General features: G+C 41.1%; 1 protein-coding gene across 2 annotated transcripts in view; it reads right to left on the bottom strand.

Moving 5' to 3' along the window:
• The window catches only part of gldc (glycine dehydrogenase (decarboxylating)), a 177164-nt gene that overhangs the window by 54670 nt on the left and 101826 nt on the right, over positions 1–20668 (bottom strand). For both annotated transcript variants that reach the window (XM_060845597.1, XM_060845605.1), the window contains 2 exons: positions 12686–12811; positions 1472–1621 (listed from right to left, as the gene is read on the bottom strand). In XM_060845597.1, the coding sequence (XP_060701580.1) occupies positions 1472–1621; positions 12686–12811 (276 nt within the window). The remainder of the gene's footprint in view (positions 1–1471; positions 1622–12685; positions 12812–20668) is intronic.

The raw sequence follows: 20668 nt of genomic DNA, 5'->3' as shown, positions 1-20668 counted from the left end.
TTGTGAGACATGATTTCCCAAGCACAAAGCCATGTTGACTATCCCTAATCAGTCATTGCCTTTCCAAATACATGTACATCCTGTCTCTAAGGATTCCCTCGAACAACTTGCTCACCATCAACGTCACGTTCACTAATCTGTTGTTCCCTAGCTTGTCCTTATCACCCTTCTTAAATAGTGGCACCACGTTAGCCAATCTCCAGTCTTCCGGCACCTCACCTGTGACTATCGATGATAGAAATATCTCAGCAAGAGACCCAGCAATCACTTCTCTAGCTTCCCACAAGAGTTCTAGGGTACACCTGATCAGGTCCTGGGGATTTATCCACCTTTAACCATTTCAAGACATCCAGCACTTCCTCCTCTGTAATATGGACATTTTGCAAGATGCCAGCATCTATTTCCCTACAGTTTACATCTTCCATATCTCTTTCCACACTAAATACTGATTCAAAATACTCATTTAGTATCTCCCCCATTTTCTGTGGCTCCACACAAAGGTCGCCTTGCTGATCTTTGAGGGACCCTATTTCTCCCTAGTTACCCTTTTGTCCTTAATGTATTTGAAAAAACTCTTTGAATTCTCCATAATTCTATTTGCCAAAGCTCCCCTTTTTGCCCTCCTGATTTCCCTCTTAAGTATACTCCTACTTCCTTTATACTCTAAGGATTCACTCAATCTATCCTGTCTATACCACAGTTTTGCTTTCCTTACTTGAGAAAGCATGTACTGGCACTGGAGGGATTGCAGACAAGGTTCACCAGAGTTGACAGGGTTCACTTATGAGGAGAGATTGAGACTATCTTCATTGGAACTTTGAAGGGCCTATTCCTATTTTTTATTCTTCTTTGTGGGTGGCACGGTGGCACAGTGGTTAGCACTGCTGCCTCACAGCGCCTGAGACCCAGGTTCAATTCTCGACTCAGGCGACTGACTGTGTGGAGTTTGCACGTTCTCCCTGTGTCTGCGTGGGTTTCCTCCGGGTGCTCCGGTTACCTCCCACAGTCCAAAGATGTGCGGGTCAGGTGAATTGGCCATGCTAAATTGCCCGTGGCGTTAGGTAGGGGTAAATGTAGGGGTATGGGTGGGTTGCGCTTCGGTGGGTCGGTGTGGACTTGTTGGGTCGAAGGGCCTGTTTCCACACTGTAAATCTAATCTAATAAATCATGCATATTCCTGGAAATCCAGACTATTCCAGGTCTCCTGGTGCCAAACATCTCTTTAACCTTCAATCTTAGCATGACTGAAATTATACAAAGACAGTGACTTCACTTTGGCTTTCATTAACAAGCTAGATACACATACACAAGTCTATGAGAGAACTGGCCCTCTTAAGACATTTTAACATTGCTCTTCATGCACCTCCAATGTACTGTCAACCAGTAATTTCCCCCGGCACAGGTAACTACAGCTGTTCAGTGCAGACATGGATGAACAAAATGCCAGCCTCTGCTCAGTATGGTCTCTTACCTGTGCATTCATGTTTGCTCCATCCAGGTAAACTTGTCCCCCGTGATTGTGGATTAGCTCACACACATCACTAATGTTCTCCTCAAACACACCGTATGTAGATGGATAGGTGATCATTATGGCAGCCAGGTTATCCTTATACTTGTCAACCTTCAATAAAAAAACTGAAGAAATTGAAGCCCATTTTCCACCTTTTGCAGACGAAGAAAATAGAGATTTTAAATTTGTTGAGCATTACTTTGTCACCTAGTTCAACTCTGCTATATTTAATATTTTAACCCAATTATAGACCCAAGTGTTTTAGTCAAAGGAGGAAAGAGACAAAATAGGTGGGGGAGATTTAGTGGAAGAATTGCAGAGGGGCATAAATTAAATTGAGATTGTGTAAGAAACCAGATCTGGAGGAAGGCTATAGTGCAGCAGGACAGCATGGGGAATGGGACAGCATGGGGAATGGGATGGAGTCAGCCATGGAGGTTTTAAACACAGAGAATTTTTAATCAAAATGGGCACCAATTAATGTCAGCTAGCAGAGGAGTGATAGGAGAATAAGGCTTGGATCTGAGGCAGCATTATTTGGATGGGTTCCCGCATATGGAGGGTGGTTGATAAGAGGTCATTCAGGGAAGCATTGGAATAGCTGAGTCTAGAAGCATGGAGCAGGAAAGGGGCTGAGGTGGACCGTGGCAGGCTGATGTTGTAGTGATAGCATTAGGTGGTCCTGGTAATGGAGAAGATACAGGTTCAACTCAGGGTTAAATAGAACAGTTAAGGTGGCAATAGTGTGGTTTAGGGAGAATAGCTCCTTGTGAGAGTCCAAAGGTAACGAGAAAAGTACTGAAGGTAGAAGTCACTGCTGATTCTCTGGGTGCGAATGAAGAGATGTAAAGGAAGCTGTCCCACCTGGCTAAACAATGGGAAGAACAGGCTTTGGAGAGGGATGGTATTGTTTAATGTGTCACAGGCTGCAGGCCAGGATAATTCATGTGGTTACTGTCACACAGACTGTGACTTGAAACTTTGAGAAGAACTTTTTCAGTGCTTTCCCAAGACAGCAGAAATCTAACTGAGAATGTTCAAACACAGAGCTGCATGTAAAATGCACACAATTGTACCCTGGCTTTCAGCATTTATACAAAGTGTGTATGACCTTTGATTTTCTCCACTCTCCACAGAGAAGCATCTTGCTTCCACTGGTTGCTTCTGTGCAAGAATCTGCAACATTAATAACGATCTGGGAGAAGCTGGGAAAAGCTAGCATCACTATTCATTCTCCAGCACAACACCTTGTAAACTTGTGCAATGCTTGTAATGATTTAGGAAACCTCTTCTTGTGATTTTAGCAGATGTTTGTTCACATGTGGTGAGTAGACAAGTGACTAAAAAATAATTTGCATTTCTGGACTGTTCAAGGACATATATGTCTTTTTAAATAAATTTAGCACTCATTAATTTTTGCATCTCTTTTGTCCCCTTTGTTTTAAACACATTATTTAAAACTGTGGGAGTGGAAAATGATTGTGAATGAGTTAGAAAGTCTTACAGCTGAAATGCATATTCAAGGTTTCAAAAAATCAGATCTTTGGATTATCAACCATTTCAATACAGTTGGATAATAGTGATGGTAATGTCCTAGCAACCCAGAGCCTCTGAACTCAATCTTCCCATTGTAATGTATGAAAGAAAGTCACGGACTAGCGCCAGAAAAAATTCTGAAGACTGCTGAACTATTGCTTCCAACTCAACTTGTTTGCTGATATTAAGACAAGAGAATCATTTCATCCTTACTTCCTCTGGCCCACAATTACTCCACACAAACCTCCCTTCATAGAATTATAGAAGCCCTACAGTGAGGAAGCAAACTATTTGGCCCATTGAGTCCACACAGACCCTCCAAAGAGTAACCCATGCAGACATGGGAGAATGTGCAACCCCACGCAGATGGTTGCCTGAAGGTGGAATTGAACCTGGATCTCTGGTGCTGTGGAGGTAGCAGTGCAAATCACTGAACCATCATAGCACCCACCTCTTTTGAGGTGTCCTAGCAAATTATTCAGTTCAACAATCACTTATGAAGTCTCTACGTTTTTTTGAAAAAAATAGTCCATAGGATGTGGATGTTGCTAGATAGGCCAATATTAATTCCCCATAAAGCAATTAAGATTCCACCACCTTGTTGTGGGTCTGGAGTTATATGTAGGTCAGATGAGGAAAGGATGGAGGTTTCCTTCCCCTGATGTCTCCTACTGTCCAGCCAATCTTATATTCAACTGGCGAGCTCTCCCTGAATCTCATGCGATCTAACTTTACTAATCAGTCTATCAAGCTGACAACATTACCTGGGACTCCATCAATATCCATAAGGCCATCGCCTCATCAAGTACAACACCGTCTTCTCACAGAAACAAGAAAGGGCAACAAATGTAACATTGGCAGTATCAGCCTTAGCCAAAAAATTATTAATAAAAATCACTAGTCAAAATTCAATCAGATTTAATTTACAAGCAGGTGTGGAGAACATCCATTTCCTTGCACTGCAAATTAATGAATTTTTCAGAAGGTACAGCAGTACTGAAACACAAAACTGATTATTCAAATTTCACAGCATGGCTTCGTCGCTGTCATTGTAACCCACATAAAAGTAAGCAGCTGTAACACTATAATAAATTATTAACAAATTACTTTTGCTCGTTCATATCGATCTTGATTATTCCTTGTTTTTCTTATCTCATCTTTATATGCTGTACTTTGCTTTCGCTCTAACCACCATAATTATACAATGTGTCCTTTGACTCAAATAGAAATATTGAAATATAGTGATTACCTGTTTTACTATTGCTTCCCAGGTCACACCAGGACCTGTGTGTTTTCTGCCATCAGCACCCTGAATGCAAGGTAACATTTAACTCATGATCTGTCCAGCAAAGGAGAGCCAGTACTCCAGCCCCTTACACCAATGGAAACATTATAAAGTCAGCAGCTGCTCTTAGAATTGCTAGTTTACTACACCATAGCATTTGAACTCCACAGTCACCACTACTGTCTCAGAGCTCACAGGCCCAAATCTTCGTCTGAGACCGCAATCCACAGTGTTGGGGGAAAGAAGCCTTTTTATTCAATGATGCAGTCATTTGATGCAGAAGGAAATCATTTGCTGATAGAGTCCATCCTGATTCTCTGTACAGCAATCATATTCGCCCTTGTTCTATCTTTTTAGGCTAACAACATTATTACCATCAAAATACCCATCTGATTTCCTTGATCATCAAGAGTCTTTGCTTCCTTTGCAGGCAGCAAGTTCCAGTAATTCTCATTGTGGGTGAAACAATTCTTGCTCACCACTGCCCTGGACAAATACCTTAACAAATACTTTTATTCCCTCACTTACTATTCTCTTACTCTGGCTCTGTACTTCTTAGAACTGCATCATTTGACATGCATTTCCTCTCTCCCTATCCCTTCTACCTCATACTTCTCTGTATTAAATTCCAACTGTCACTTGTCTGCCCATTGTACTAGCCTGTCTATGTCCTTTTGCAGTCAGTCTATTAAGAACATAAGAATTAGGAGTAGAGTAGGCCATTCAGTCTCTCAAGCCTGCCCCAATATTCAACAAGATCATGGCTGATCTTCTGCAAACCTCAACCCCTCTTTTGTGCCAGCTCAGAATAGTCCTCAACTCCCCGATATTTCAAACAGCTATCTAGCTCCTCTAAGTGTTTTCAGTAATCTAATCTCCACAAGTCTCTTTGGAAGTGAATTCCAGACATCTGTTATCCTCAGGATGAAGAAATTCCTTTGTATGTCAGTTATTCTGTAATCATGCCCAGAGTTCAAATTTCCCCATTGGTGGAAAGAGCTTCTCAACATCTACGGTTACATGAAACGGTTAAAGGTGGATAAATCCCCAGGGCCTGATCAGGTGTACCCTAGAACACTGTGGGAAGCTAGAGAAGTGATTGCCGGGCCTCTTGCTGAGATATTTGTATCATCAATAGTCACAGGTGAGGTGCCGGAAGACTGGAGGTTGGCAAACGTGGTGCCACTGTTTAAGAAGGGCGATAAAGACAAGCCAGGGAACTATAGACCCAGTGAGCCTGACGTCGGTGGTGGGCAAGTTTTTGGAGGGAATCCTGAGGGACAGAATGTACTTGCATTTGGAAAGGCAAGGACTGATTAGGGATGGTCAACATGGCTTTGTGCGTGGGAAATCATGTCTCATAAACTCAACTGAGATTTTTTGGAGAAGCAACAAAGAAGATTGATGAGGGCAGAGCGGTAGATGTGACCTATATGGACTTCAGTAAGGTGTTCGACAAGGTTCCCCATGGGAGTCTGATTAGCAAGGTTAGATCTCATGGAATAAAGGGAGAACTAACCATTTGGATTCAGAATTCGCTCAAAGGTAGAAGACAGAGGGTGCTGGTGGAGGGTTGTTTTTCAGACTGGGGGCCTGTAACCAATGGAGTGCCACAAGGATCGGTGCTGGGTACTCTACTTTTTGTCATTTACATAAATGACTTGGATGTGAACATAAGAGGTACAGATAGTAAGTTTGCAGATGACACCATAATTGGAGATGTAGTGAATAGTGAAGAGGGTTACCTCAGATTACAACAGGATCTGGACCAGATGGGCCAATGGGCTGAGAAGTGGCAGATGGAGTTTAATTCACATAAATGCGAGGTGCTGAATTTTGGGAAAGCAAGTCTTAGCAGAACTTATACACTTAAGTTCTAGGTAAGGTCCTAGGGAGTGTTGCTGAACAAAGAGACCTTGAAGTGCAGGTTCATAGCTCCTTGAAAGTGGAGGCGCAGGTAGATAGGATAGTGAAGAAAGCGTTTGGCATGCTTTCCTTTATTGGTCAGAGTATTGAGTACAGGAGTTGGGATGTCATGTTGCGGCTGTACAGGACATTGGTTAGGCCACTGTTGGAATATTGTGTGCAATTCTGGTCTCCTTCCTATTGGAAAGATGTTGTGAAACTTGAAAGGGTTCAGAAAAGATTCACAAGGATGTTGCCAAGGTTGGAGGATTTGAGCTATAGGGAGAGACTAAACAGGCTGGGACTGTTTTCCCTGGAGTGTCAGAGGTTGAGGGGTGACCTTATAGAGGTTTACAAAATTATGAGGGGCATGGATTGAATAAATAGACAAAGTCTTTTCCGTGGGACCAAGGAGTCCAGAACTAGAAGGCATAGGTTTAGGGTGAGAGGGGAAAGATATAAAAGAGACCTAAGGGGCAACTTTTTCATGCAGAAGGTGGTACATGTATGAAATGAGCTGCCAGAGGATGTGGTGGAGGCTGGTATAATTGCAACGTTTAAGAGGCGTTTAGATGGGTATATGAATAAGAAAATTTTGGAGGGATATGGGCCGGATGCTGGCAGGCTAGATTGGTTGGGATATCTGGTCGGCATGGACAGGTTGGACCGAAGGGTCTGTTTCCATGCTGTACATCTCTATGACCCTACCTACTCTCAGAATCTTGTATATTTGTACAAGATTACACCTCATTCCTCTAAACTCTAACGAGTAAAGGCATAACCTGTTTGGCCATACTTTGCTGATCTGAATGAACCAAAGTTTGGTGTCACTGGCAAACTTTAACATTGGATTATTGACTGATAGGTAAGACATTTAAATGACTATAAAAAAGCAGTGGTCTGAATATTGATCCTTGAAGACCACCATTGTCCAGTATGAAAAGAAGATTTTTACATGATTCACTGTTTTTTATCTTAAGCTAATTTGTTTCAAAATTAAAATAAAGTCACACTCCTATTCCTAGAGTTGCAATTTTGTTTGGTCTTTTATGTGGTACTTTTTCAAACACTTCTTAAAAATTCTGTTATGATTGCAGCCTTTATTACAGGGTTACAGTTCAACTTGCCTCTTTTAATTGAAGGTAAAACAGAATGCTCTGAAACAGAGGGACTGGTTTGAAATTGGACAAATTCTGCCAAAAGCAAATCCCATGTAATCTCTCGATTATTGAGACAGCAGCCTGAACTGAAACTTAATGTTAGGAGCAGAAAAAAAAAATAGGGGACTGGCTTTACTGCTGCCAATTCACATTTGAGTCAGTCAGCCAAAAAGATGGGAAAGAGTGCCGCCCTGAGAAGGGTTGTTACGCCAAGCAGGAGAAAATGACTGCTTCTATGTTATTAATCACCCAACCAAGAACTGGGTAAGGTGTAACCCACATTTGAGGAAAGAAGGTTTGTGAAAAGTTAAAGGTCAGGGAATCACCAGATAGAGCCTCATAATGTGGAGTCTGATTACGCTGAAAGGGTTGAGTGAAGGGAACATGGTTTAAAAGAAGCAATGTGCACAAGGATTGGTGCTGGATCCACTGCTTTTTGTCATTTATATAAATGATTTTGGATGTGAACATAGGACATATGGTTGGTAAATTTGCAGATGACATCAAAATAATTGGTGCGGCAGACAGTGAAGGGCCAATGGGCTGAGAAGTGACAGATGGAGTTTTACTAAGATAAAGTGTTGCATTTTGGTAAGATATGACCATTAACTTATACAGTTAATGATAGGGTCTGGGAAGTACTGCTGAACAAAGAGACCTAGGCATGCAGGTGCATAGTTCCTTGAAAATGGAGTGGCAGGTAGAGACAGGGTGGTGAAGAGGGTGTCTGGCATGCTTCCCTTCAATGGTCACAACAATGTAAGAGTTGGGATGTCATGTTGCACTGTACAGGATATTGTTGAAGCCACTTTTAGAAAATTAGTACAATTCTGGTTGTCCTTCTAAAGGAAAAAAAAATTGGCAAACTTGAGAGGGTTCAGAAAAGAGTTACAAGAATGCTGCCAGGGCTAGAGAATTTGAGCTACAGAGTGAGGCTGAGTAGGCCAGGGCTATTTTCCCTGGAATGTCAAAGGCGGAAGGTGACCTTATAGAGGTTTATACAATCGTGAGGGGCATGAATTGGGTGGACAACCAAGGCTTTTTTGTAGGGGGGAGTCCAAACCTAGATGACACAGGTTTAAGGTGAGAGGGGAAAGATTTAAATGGGACCTATGGAGTAATCTTTTCATGCAGAGGGTGATACATGTATGGAATGAGCTACCAGAAGAAATGGTGGAGGCAGATACATTTACAACATTTAAAAAGCATTTGGATGGATATCTGAATAGAAAAAGAGTTTAGAGGGATATGGGCCAAATACTAGCAATTGAAACTAGTTCAGATTGGGATGTCTGGTCGGCGTGGATGAGTTAGACTGAAGGGTCTGTTTCCATGTTGTATTTCTCTATGACAGTGCAAGATTCACCTTGACAAAGTGGGAATAACAGATATTCTTAACGCAGGAAGGTGCTGGACTTTAAACTTAAGGCTACCTGGCTATGGACTAACCATTTAACATACAAATGCAGTTTAGGATTTTCCGGTGTGTTAAAAAAAATCTTTTCTGTAGGTGGCTAAGTAATATAAAGCTGATATTGGTTTTAGTGCTTTTTTTTAAAAACAGTAAAAATCATAAACCTGAAGTACTGCTGTGAGATCCTTTCAATAGGTCACTGAGAATTCACATATCACTTTCTCTCAGATTGTTACAATTTGGCACTTCCAAAGTTCAGGAAATGAATATAGTTTCAGTGAACAAGATTTCAGACATAAAAGCAAAAGTAATGTTGGAAATCTGAAATAAAAAGAGAAATTGAACAGGTTTCGCAGCATCTGATGAGAGAGAAACAAAGTTCATCTTTTGAATCATCATACTGCATGAGCAATGTCTTATATGCCGCATGGTGGCACAGGGGTTAGCACTGCTGCCTCACAGCGCCAGAGACCTGGGTTCAATTCCTGCCTCAGGCGACTGACTGTGTGGAGTTTGCACGTTTTCCCTGTGTCTGCGTGGGTTTCCTCCCACAGTCCAAAGATGTGCGGGTCAGGTGAATTGGCCATGCTAAATTGCCCGTAGTGTTAGGTAAGGGGTGTGGACTTGTTGGGCCGAAGGGCCTGTTTCCACACTGTAAGTAATCTTATATAAGGGCGGCTCAGTGGTTAGCACTGTTACCTCACAGCACTTGGCATCTGAATTTGATCCCAATTTCATGTTTTATCATCTTCATTCAAGGCTATTCTTCCAGATCCTATACAGCGAGATTTGCCTTTAGGAAGAATGGTCTGTTTCTCATTTGAGAGGGACCAGAGACTGACTTTTGACAGTTCTTCAAACAAGTTTGACAACTCTCAACAAGAGATCCATTATTGTTACATATTTGTCGAGTGCAGTTCATTTCCAAAACCACAAAAGGACAGCCTGCTTATTGCCACATTTGAAAAGATAGAATACTGTATCAGAATTCACTGCAATTTCAAGATAATCGTGTTTGCAAAGACACCTCCTCAGCACATGCATGAATGTCAGAACGTGGGGAGGGTGTAGGTGGGAACTTGCCAGCACTCTGTAATTTTCCCAGAGTTGTCCCTGCAGTCAAAAGAGAATTTTAAAGAATTGCTTCATCAAGCATCTTTCCATCAATAGGCACAACTCTTGCAATTGTAGAAACCCACATAATTCTATTAACAACATCGGACTTTACTTTAACCTGTGCTTTCTAGCAGGTCACTAGAATGTGCACTTGTGCAAAAGATTAGATTTATCAATCATCACATACTTTGGCCATTGCTGCCTCTGACAATGCTTTCAGTTGAGATGGCAGTGCACGCTGTTTATGTTGGGTGCCTACAGGGCTCAAAATGAAAGGGCTTGTGGGGTGAATGTACTCTCTAAAGCACCCAGGATAGATCAGTTGTGGAGATGGAGTGAGATGGGGGCTGACCCATCAGAGAAACATTGTCTCCTCATTAGTGGAATGGTTAGAATAGGTCAGGTGCTGCCCTTCCAATCATGGGCTGGTTCATACACTCCCATGAGGGATACAGGAGGTTGCAAGAGTGTTTGGGGAAAAGGAGTCTGAAAGACAGTTTGCACACAGAGGAAGACACAAAGGGATAGGGACGGGAGAAGGAAACTTTAAGTCAGGTGGTATGGGGGAAGGAGGTAGCATGAAAGAAACTGAGGATGGCGTAGGCTCCAAGGTGAGGAAGGGAAGGGTGACTGCACAGGAATAACTTTAAACCTGTCAGAAAAGAAATACTCAACTCAGAGGCAGGAAAGTTTGAAACTATTGATATAATGAACTGTTTGAAAAGAAAAGCCGAGTCTCTAGCTTAAGGCTGCATTTGAGGCAAAAATGTAGGGGATGTTATTGTAATGAATATTGTCAACTGTTAAATTTAAATGAGATTGAGACCTGAGATGTTGTGGAAAGGGGTATACCTGGTTGAGACCTTCCAACTTTGTGCATATGTGATTAGCTGTGACTCCGTCAGTGTGACGATAAATGTTTATGGGGTGACGATCTTTTGTTTGCAGGACTTTTTGTCAGGGTATTTTGGAGAGAAAAAAAACTTTGTTGCTAACCTACATTTGTTGTCTTACATGGTTATAAATATTGCAGTGTCTGAGAATTTACTACCTTCCTTGGATTTTGTGGCTTTAAGTTTAATGAATGATAATGATTATTGAAAGTACTGATGAATTATTCTAATTCTGCTTCTGTGACAGTCCAAATACCTGAGATGTCCATACAAGTACAGATGTACTGTGAGAAATGGCTGCATTACCTGATAAATGAGTTAGAGAGAATAATAAAAAAAAGCATTTTGTTCTTGGGAAAACCTCAAGAATTGTGTGTGCGTGTGTGTATGTGGACGTGTGTGGAGGTGGGTGGGGGGGGAAGAGGTAGAAGAGAAGCACATTGGCCCCTGCATGGCTGTCTCCAGAAGGTCATCATATTTGTATCTGTAACTTGCTCCTAACTTTAGAGGTAGTGCTGGCAGTCATCTTTAAGTATAAATAAGTTGTTACATAACAAGTACTGAAGCGAAATTCAATCTGTGTTTACTTTTTATATAACGCAATGTAAACCGAAATACACCAATTTGTGCAATGATGTGAGGTCAGTAACTTAGCCCTTATTGAAGGAAAATATTTTACTGATTTTGACAGTTTGCAGTATCACAAGTTCAACATTTAAGTCATCGCTTTCCTTATTAAATAGACTCTTTAGACAGAACAGATATTTTACTCATCTAACATCATATATGGACATAATTGCAACAGCAGTATGGGGTTGAGAGTGTGGTGCTGGAAAAACACAGCAGGTCAGGCAACATCCGAGGAGCAGGAGAATTTACATTTTGCTGAAACATTGATTCTCCTGCTCTTCGGATGCTACCTATCCCTCTGCGCTTTTCCAGCGCCACACTTTCGACTCTGATCTCCAGCATCTGCAGTCCTCACTTTCTCCTAGCAGTATGGAGTTACCTACTGGTCAGAAAATACAGCAAAGTCCCAGTATAAAGGCTTGGACTTTATAGATCTGGTTTTCTATTCTTTATAAACTGCACACTGCCACCTTCCCCCACCACACCCCAACCATTACCCTCCATCCTTCAACAGCACATTTACCATTTATGCCCCTGATGGCAAGACTTCCACTAGCAGCATCCTTGAAATAGAAACAGCTCAATAGCAGTGTCCTTAGATGACCTTAATGTGCACAAAGCAGTCAAATACCCTGATTCAGGCTGTGGCTCTCTGCAATGTGTTAGTCTGTATACATCTCTCACCCCTATCCCTTACAACCACTACCTTTAGAGGATCCTACCCAGCATCAGCAATGCAAGACTTGGCTAATGCATTCCATTCTTGCTCAATGTCCCCAGATATAAAGTGTGAGGATTCAGAAATGCAGGAACTGGTACAAAATTAAACCACATCAATCCAAATGGATTACTTATACACCAACAGATACTTTTTAAAAAAAAAACCTTTGACTTGTTGAATGTTAGCGGGCATCAAACATCTGTAGCTCGGCATCAGTTTAAGATAGCAGCTCTGCAGAAGGAGGGACAGAAAGGACTGGCGCTGCCACAACCTGCAAATGCAGCTGAGGTGGAGAACATGCCCATCAAAATACCAACGCACAGGCAACAATGTGGTGAATTGGATATTAATTACTGATCAATGTGCCTGTGAAAATACTTGTAACATTAAGATCGATAAAATACATCAAGGACTGTTTAAGTCACAGAATAATAGTACTAATATTTCCTGCCATGTTCAATACAGACTTTATTATGTCAATTTTGTGGGTGCATTACTTTCAGAAAACTACGTACCATAGCTTTTAAATGTGCAACATCTATGCTTCCATTCTTGTCCACTTCAACTGGTTGGATTTTCATGCCTGCCATTTGTGCACTGGCTGGATTAGTGCCATGAGCTGATCTTGGGATCAGACAGACCTGGATAGTGAACGAAATCAGAAGGTCAACATCAAAATGTTTATTATCTACTCAGCACAGTATCCTCTGATATGTGAAATGGCTTTACAAACATGAGACTCGCCAGCATTGGCAGATTGTTGTGTGTGCAAGTCAGATATCATTGGGTCATATTACAATGTTAAGGAAGAGCAATTAGAATTTCAGAGGCATCAGAAGAAACACTAGGAAGGACTCAAACCTCAGGATTTCAGCGCAAAACAACTGTACACAGCATGTTAATGGCAAGGATTGGGCAGAGTCTCGTAACCTGTCCAGTGACACACCTAGCGGTGGAGGGGGGCATTTAAGCAGATGGGAGGTGATGGTTGGTGACCCGACTGCTTCACCCTAATTAACACCAATGACATCAAGGCCTGTGGGCAGCCTTCTTGCCCTGCTGCCAATTGAGGGCCTCAAACCATCCACTGCTGGTATTAACCTAGTGACCAAGGGGTGGTGATAGTCACCATGTGGGCAGCAGCACTAGTAAAACCTGACTAATAGAAAAATGAAACATTACCATTTAGTTAATAGGTTCAAAGAAGTTGCACCCATTTTAAGTGATGTATTTATCATTCAACGTACCACACAAATTTCAAAGAGTGACCTAATATCACACAAGCTGGAAAATTTTATCGGTAAATTGGAGAATTATGCTTATCTTTGAATGGATTTTTATTCAGTTGAGAGAAATGGGTATCATTGGCTGATCAGTGTTTACTGCCCATCCCGAGGTGCCCTTGCGAAGATGGTGATGAGCTGCATGATCTTGACCCAGTGACCATGAAGAAACAGTGATCTATTTCTAAGTCAGGAAGGTGAGTGGCTTGGAAGGGAACTTGTAGGTTGTGGTGTTCCCATGAATCTGCTGCACTTATCCTTCTAGATGGAAGTGGTCATGGGTTTGGAAAGTGTTGTCGAAGGATCTTTTGTGAACTTCTGCAGTGTATCTTGTAAATAGTACACACTACTTCTACTAAGCATCAGTGGTGGAGGGAATGAATGTTTGTCGATGTGGTGCCAATCAAGTGGGCTGCTTTTTCTTGGATGATGTCAAGCTTGGGAGAAGGCTAGTTTCGTACTGAAAACTATCCCCTATTCAATATGTGATGCAAAGTTATAACCACCACACCCTTGACTTATAATTGACAATCCTCTGCAATTACTGATATGTTCCAGATGTAGGCACTTCCCAGTCAATATCTGATCCAGTTTTCACTGGATATAATCTACTGTGTGCCCATGAATGACACCAGTAACCAATTATTCTGATTCAAAAGGCAGTCAAAAATGGCAATCTTTTAAAAACAAATCACCCTAAAGAAGAATACTTCTGCTCTGGTACGGTTTTGTTTTACACTTTGTTTTATTTACAAGTATTTTGAGGAAAGAAGTATGATTGCTATATGTTCCTACTTCAGCATGCTTGTACATTCTTTTGTGTGGCTAAATACTCTTGGTGCAGAGAAATGTATGTGTTATGGTATTGTCAGAGGTAAATATCTAGTGTTTGTTTTGTCACAATGTCGACACAAGTGCTGTTTGGCAATGGTTACTATAGCAGATTCCTCTGCATAATCCAACTTTAAAAACTTCAAATGCTACGAAAATCTCTAAATAATAATCAAAAAAACAGAACATCCAGGACAAGCCCTGTATCAAAAGCTATTAGAGAATAATTTCTTGTCTTTTGCAATGTTGTGTTATTTCTTGAATATATTTGCAATGCAGAGGATTGAAAGAATCACCTTAATAAGGTACCTTTTCTCAAACTGCTTTGTTGTCATTAAAGCTGAAGGCTGATTTTGTGGTGGGATATATGGTTAGGCTTGTTTATTTAGTTGTTGTAAGCAAAACTACCTAACCTTACAGAGCAGGCAGGGCCAGCTCACGGTCATTACTATTTATAGCTGAGTCAGTTTACAGGCTCATTTTGGAGGGTGTGGGAAAGGAGAAGGGAAAGAATCTCAGAAATCACATTATGTCATCTGCTCCATTTTGGACAGTCACCTAAGAGTAAGCACTCTGTGAATCTTATGGAAGCTCACATTTCAGAACCTTGGCAGTGACAAGGAATATTACGAGACAGAGCAGAGAGCAGCAATGCCAATTGAAAGGAAGCTCAACACTGAAATGTGAAACAAAACCTGAGAAACTTTCTGACACTGTTCTATATCTGACGGGTTATTGCAGGGCACCCTCACCAACAATGACAGAACACTTTCCCTGGCAGGAGGTGACAGCCAGACCCTGCTCTACTGGCACGGCCTAGGAACAAATACAATAGGCACACCTTTGAGCAGTCAGGCAAATTGAGATTTCCCTAGAGATACCCTGCACCTGAAATGCAACAAAACAACTTGCTGCAAGACCTTACACAAATTTAATGGATCCTACATGACTTCTCACACATATCCATCCTTCAACCAGGCACATGCACCTTCCAGGGGTATCACTCCACAAACTGATGTAATGTGGTCAGCTACATAATGACCTACTGGCACTTCACCTTAGTTTAACTGTTTAAATAGTTACATTTCCAGTAAGGAAGACAGATAATACAAAAATAAAGGGAAAGAATAATAAACAATGGCTAACTAAGCATAATAACAATCAAAAATGTCAAGAGAAATATGTATTAATTTAATGAAATTGAATCAAATGCCTGAAAGGGAAGCACTTGTTTAGAATGACAAGTGCAGGAAACACCCCGGCAACAGCTTAATGCAAAATTTAAGGAACTTATTGAAGGACAGGCATAAAAAGAGACAGAAGTAAGGGTCAAATTCCCATGCAATTACATTTTAATTGTTCATGCTAAACAAAGTCAACAAATATGCTATCCAGAGAAGATCAATATTAAAAGCCAAAATAAGTTAACTTATTTTTACATTAAAAAATGAAGTTGATCTAAATTAAGTTTCACATTTATTCTTTCATGTAACTATAATCCTTGCCAATGCCTGTCTGTTCATAGATGTACAACAACTTACAGAATTTCCAACCAATGTTTCTTTATCCAATTACCCTGAAATCAAATATAGGGTACGGTCAATACTCCTTAACGCCACCAGGGGGAAGCATGCCTTTAACAAGAACAGGTGGCAAGTATGGATTTTCTACCAAACACTTATCGATAAATGTGTCCAAGTAGTCTGGAACACACCTGGTTCAATAGGTATGATAAAAAATATCAAATAGGTTTCTAAAATTCATGCATGTGATGTGGGTGAAGTTCACTAGCTTGGGAAAAGGCAAGAAAGTCAAGTTGAAAATGATCACAGTCATAGAGTCATAGTCATAGAGATGTACAGCACAGAAACAGACCCTTCGGTCCAACCTGTCCATGCCGACCAGACAGCCCAACCCAATCTAGTCCCACCTGCCAGCATCCGGCCCATATCCCTCCAAACCCTTCCTATTCATATACCCATCCAAATGCCTCTTAAATGGTGCAATTGTACTAGCCTCCACCACATCCTCTGGCAGCTCATTCCATACACGTACCATCCTCTGCGTGAAAAAATTGCCCCTTAGGTCTCTTTTATATCTTTCCCCTCTCACCCTAAACCTATGCCCTCTAGTTCTGGACTCTCCGAACCCAGGGAAAATACTTTATCTATTTATCCTATTCATGTCCCTCATAATTTTGTAAATCTCTATAAGGTCATCCCTCAGCCTCTGACGCTCCAGGGAAAACAGCCCCAGTATGTTCAGCCTCTCCTTATAGCTCAAATCCTCCAACCCTGGCAACACCCTTGTAAATCTTTTCTGAACCCTTTCAAGTTTCACAACATCTTTCCAATAGGAAGGAGACCAGAACTGCATGCAATATTCCAACAGTGGCCTAACCAATGTCCTGTACAGCCGCAACATGACATCCCAATTCCTGTACTCAATACTCTGACCAATAAAGGAAAGCATACCAAACGCCTTCTTCACTATCCTATCTACCTGCGATTCAAGGAGTTATGAACCTGCACTCTAAGGTCTCTTTGTTCAGCATCACTCCCTAGGACCTTACCATTAAGTGTATAAGTTCTAAGACTTGCTTTCCCAAAATGCAGCACCTCGCACTTATGTGAATTGAACTCCATCTGCCAATTCTCAGCCCATTGGCCCATCTGGTCCAGATCCTGTTGTAATCTGAGGTAACCCTCTTTGCTGTCCACTTCACCTCCAATTTTGGTGTCATCTGCAAACTTACTAACTGTACCTCTTATGCTCATATCAGCCATAATCTCATGAAGCAGACTCAATGGACCAAACAGCTTGAGCTTCTGTTCTGTCATCATATCATTTACTGCGCATTCCTAATTATTCCTGGGAAGGTGGTAGTGAACTCCCTTCCTGAACTGCTGCAGTCTTTGAATTGTAGGGATACCCAAAATATTGCTGAGGAGTTCCAGTATTTTGACCCAGTAACAATGATGGAACAATGACATATTTCCAAGTCAGGATAGTGAATGGCTTGGAGGGAAACCTCTAAGTGGCAGTGTACTCATGATACAGCTACCCTTGTCCTTCTAGATGTAGTAGTGGTCACAGGTTAGAAAGTGTTGCCAGGAGAGCCTTGGTGAGTTTTGTAGAGACTAGATTTTGTGGAAGGTCTTTGCAAAATCCTCTGTACTTTGTTACTTTACCAAGGCTGGTTCAAGATGATGGAGGCTGGGGCTTCCTTTCTAAAGGGTCCTCCTGCTAGTCTGTATTAACTACAACAAAAAAAGCTGCACAGACACAGGAAAATAAAACAGAGTGAGGAGTATATACACCACCCCGCTCTCCTATAAATGTTGAGATGAAAAATCAGAACAGAAATTCACATTTGCTACCTCTTGTTAGTGGCATAGCTAAGAACAGAAACAATCACAATGTCACAAAAGGCCTGATTTAGGCTGTAGTCTATTTATGTTATACTGCACTGATAATTCAAGTCCAGTAAATTTGAAGGGCTGTTTTCATGGAGAGAAAAGAGGGAATTTCGGTTGAAACCCTCAGGGCAGGCACAACTGAGCTACTAAGAGTGGAGCAAGAACTGAAAGCAGAACGTGCTGGAGAAACTCCGCAGGTCGGGCATCTACAGACAGAGTAACAGAGTTCATATTCCAATGCCATTACAACTCTTGATCAAAATGGCAGCGGAAGCTTATTTCTCCATATAATGCTCAAATCAGCCCAATGAACGTGGTGTCATAGAGGCATAGTCATGGAGTCACAGCATGGAAATAGACTCTTCGGTCCAACCAGTCCATGCTAACAGTGTTGAACGTTTGAGGTAAATACATAGGACGGTGTATTTAGAGGTTCACTCAACAACCGCACATGATGTCATTCTCTTACGTTTACTCTGGATATCCTTGTTTAATTGCTCATCTCCTCACAACATACGTCTTCCCTGCTCTCCTTAACTGGAAGCAATATAGTGTCACACATACTCAGAAGTTAGGGTGGATTTCTAGCTGTGCTATGAGGACATCTTTGTACCAGTGTTTCTGTTATTGACTTTGTTATGATCCTAAATGGAACCATCACATCCTTTGCTGTTCCGGCTGTCTTGCATGACATAATTCCCATCTATTTAGACTAACACATTCACTTCTACAAATGGTGTACTCCTGAGGGGGCTTGACTAGGCATGGAGATGGCATACCTTTCTATTGGGAGAATCCAGAGCAAGGGGTCACTGTTTAAAAATAAGTGGTCACCAATTTCATACAGAGATGAAATGTTTGGAACTCTCTCCTCCAAAGGCAGGGAAAGAGGATCTTTTAATATTTCTAAGGCAGTGGTTGATAAATTCTTGATTATCAAGGGGATGAAGAACTTTCATATTTGTTGGGAACGTAGGGCTGAGATTATAATCAGATCAACCATAGTCTTATTAAATGGCAGAGTAGGTCTACTCCTGTTCCTGGATGATACGTTTGTTTATGTTTGCATGATAACTCTCTTCACGCTTTACAAATTTGTGAAAGACCCTAAAATCGGAAGAAGGAATTCAAACATCACAAAATCCTGAACAGAATGCGACAAACGACGTGTCACTTATTCCTCAATCTTTTTGTATCACCATATCTCCACTAAATCAATACAAATAACCATTTTCCTCAAACAGTCTCTGATGTAACTAAGTATATTTGCCTACAACCACAAAGTTAGAAAATCAAAACTTGTCGCTGCAAACTTCCTAAGACAACACTTGTGTTTGTGTATACTGTTCATATAAAATGCTCGTATCAAGCAAACTATGGCACCGAGCCACATAACGAGATTCTAGAACAGATTACAAAATACTTGTGGGCAGGTTTTCAGGCGCAACTTCGAAGAACAAAGAGAGAATTCCTCAGCAACACAGAACATAGGGACTAGACAACTGGTCACCAATAATGCAGCAATTAATATCATAGATGCTCAAGTGACCAGAATTAGATTAGATTAATAACTGAGAATTATGTGGCTGAGGAGAAGACAGAGAAAGGGAGGGGAATGCAAGGGGCATTTGAAAGAAACAATGAAAATTTTAAAATTGAGAATTGCTTAAACAGGGGATGATGCAGATCACGGAGCATAGATAAACAACCAAGACTTAATGCCAGTAAGGACAGGGGCAGCAGAGTTTTGAAATGGCCTCATGTTTAGGAAGGTAGAATATGGGAGGTCAGCAAAGATCTGAGGCTTGAGGTAACGCACACAAGATCCACTAAGGCAGTAATGGAGTCGAACCATGTTAAAGAAGTGGAAATAGGCTGTGTTCCTGAGGTCAGAAGAACATCTAAGGGCTGAAAATGCCATCAAATATCCAAACAGTCAAATTGGCCTCATTCTGTCCTACAACCTACAAACCACAATTTTTAAAAAATCTTTATTCCTCCTGTACCTTCAGTTTTTTCGAACTAAAACTTTCATTAATTTCTAATTCCTAATTTATGCTGTCTTCTCTTTCACTGTTGTCAACATTGGGAGCATTATACACAATCGATCACAAGAACCCCATTAACCTACATTAGACCACAATAATTCTGAGCTTGAAAACACTTTGATGGGCAATATATGAACATATGCAACATTATAGTCTTAACAATAGAGATATTTAGAAGGGTAATCTTTTATAGCACTGTAGAATTAGGAACAAAATAGTAAATCAAAGGTAAATATCCATCCTTCTTTTACCAAATGCAGAAACTTAATATACTCTGGGCACACTAAGTTATGCAAATTGCCTGTGAAATTTTTCTTGTGCACGAAAGCAGGTAGGTAATTAGCCATTATCCATGAGAGACTATAGGCATTTCTCTTCCTTAGAAGATAACTGGTTAAGTGGGGCACCGCTTGGCATTAAGCACAGAACAAAGTGTAAGTCCGAGTTTAAGTCAGCCGGAAGAGGAATTGTATCCGGGCCGCTGCTACCCGTTTTTCAAAGCCATCTCTAGCTAACTGAGCTAAGGAACCAGTTTTGAGGAAGGGTCACTGGATCTGAAATGCAGACTGATTTCGCTTCATGGTTGCTGCCTGACCTATTGAGCTTTTCCAGTAATTCTGTTTTTGTTTCCAAGGTAAGGAACCCCTTTATCAATGAATGTCCGCAGGCTGTTAGACTATGGGCTAGTACAATTAAACTAAATTCTGCTTTCTAATTTTCTGATAGAACATAAGTAGGAGTGGGAACCCAAAGGAGTTCATTCCAGAATGTAGCAACGTGTCTAATTATCACAATTTCATTACTGTTTCGGTAAATATCAGCCAACAGCCCAAAAGACCCTGAGTCAACCTCACTTCTTTTAAATGGCACCTTGCCAAAAAAATTTTCCATTTCTGAAAACCAGCTACACTGCTTTA

The sequence above is a fragment of the Hemiscyllium ocellatum genome, chromosome 2, assembly GCF_020745735.1.
Source record: "Hemiscyllium ocellatum isolate sHemOce1 chromosome 2, sHemOce1.pat.X.cur, whole genome shotgun sequence".
NCBI lineage: Eukaryota > Metazoa > Chordata > Chondrichthyes > Orectolobiformes > Hemiscylliidae > Hemiscyllium > Hemiscyllium ocellatum.
This window is presented reverse-complemented; position numbering and strand designations above follow the sequence as displayed.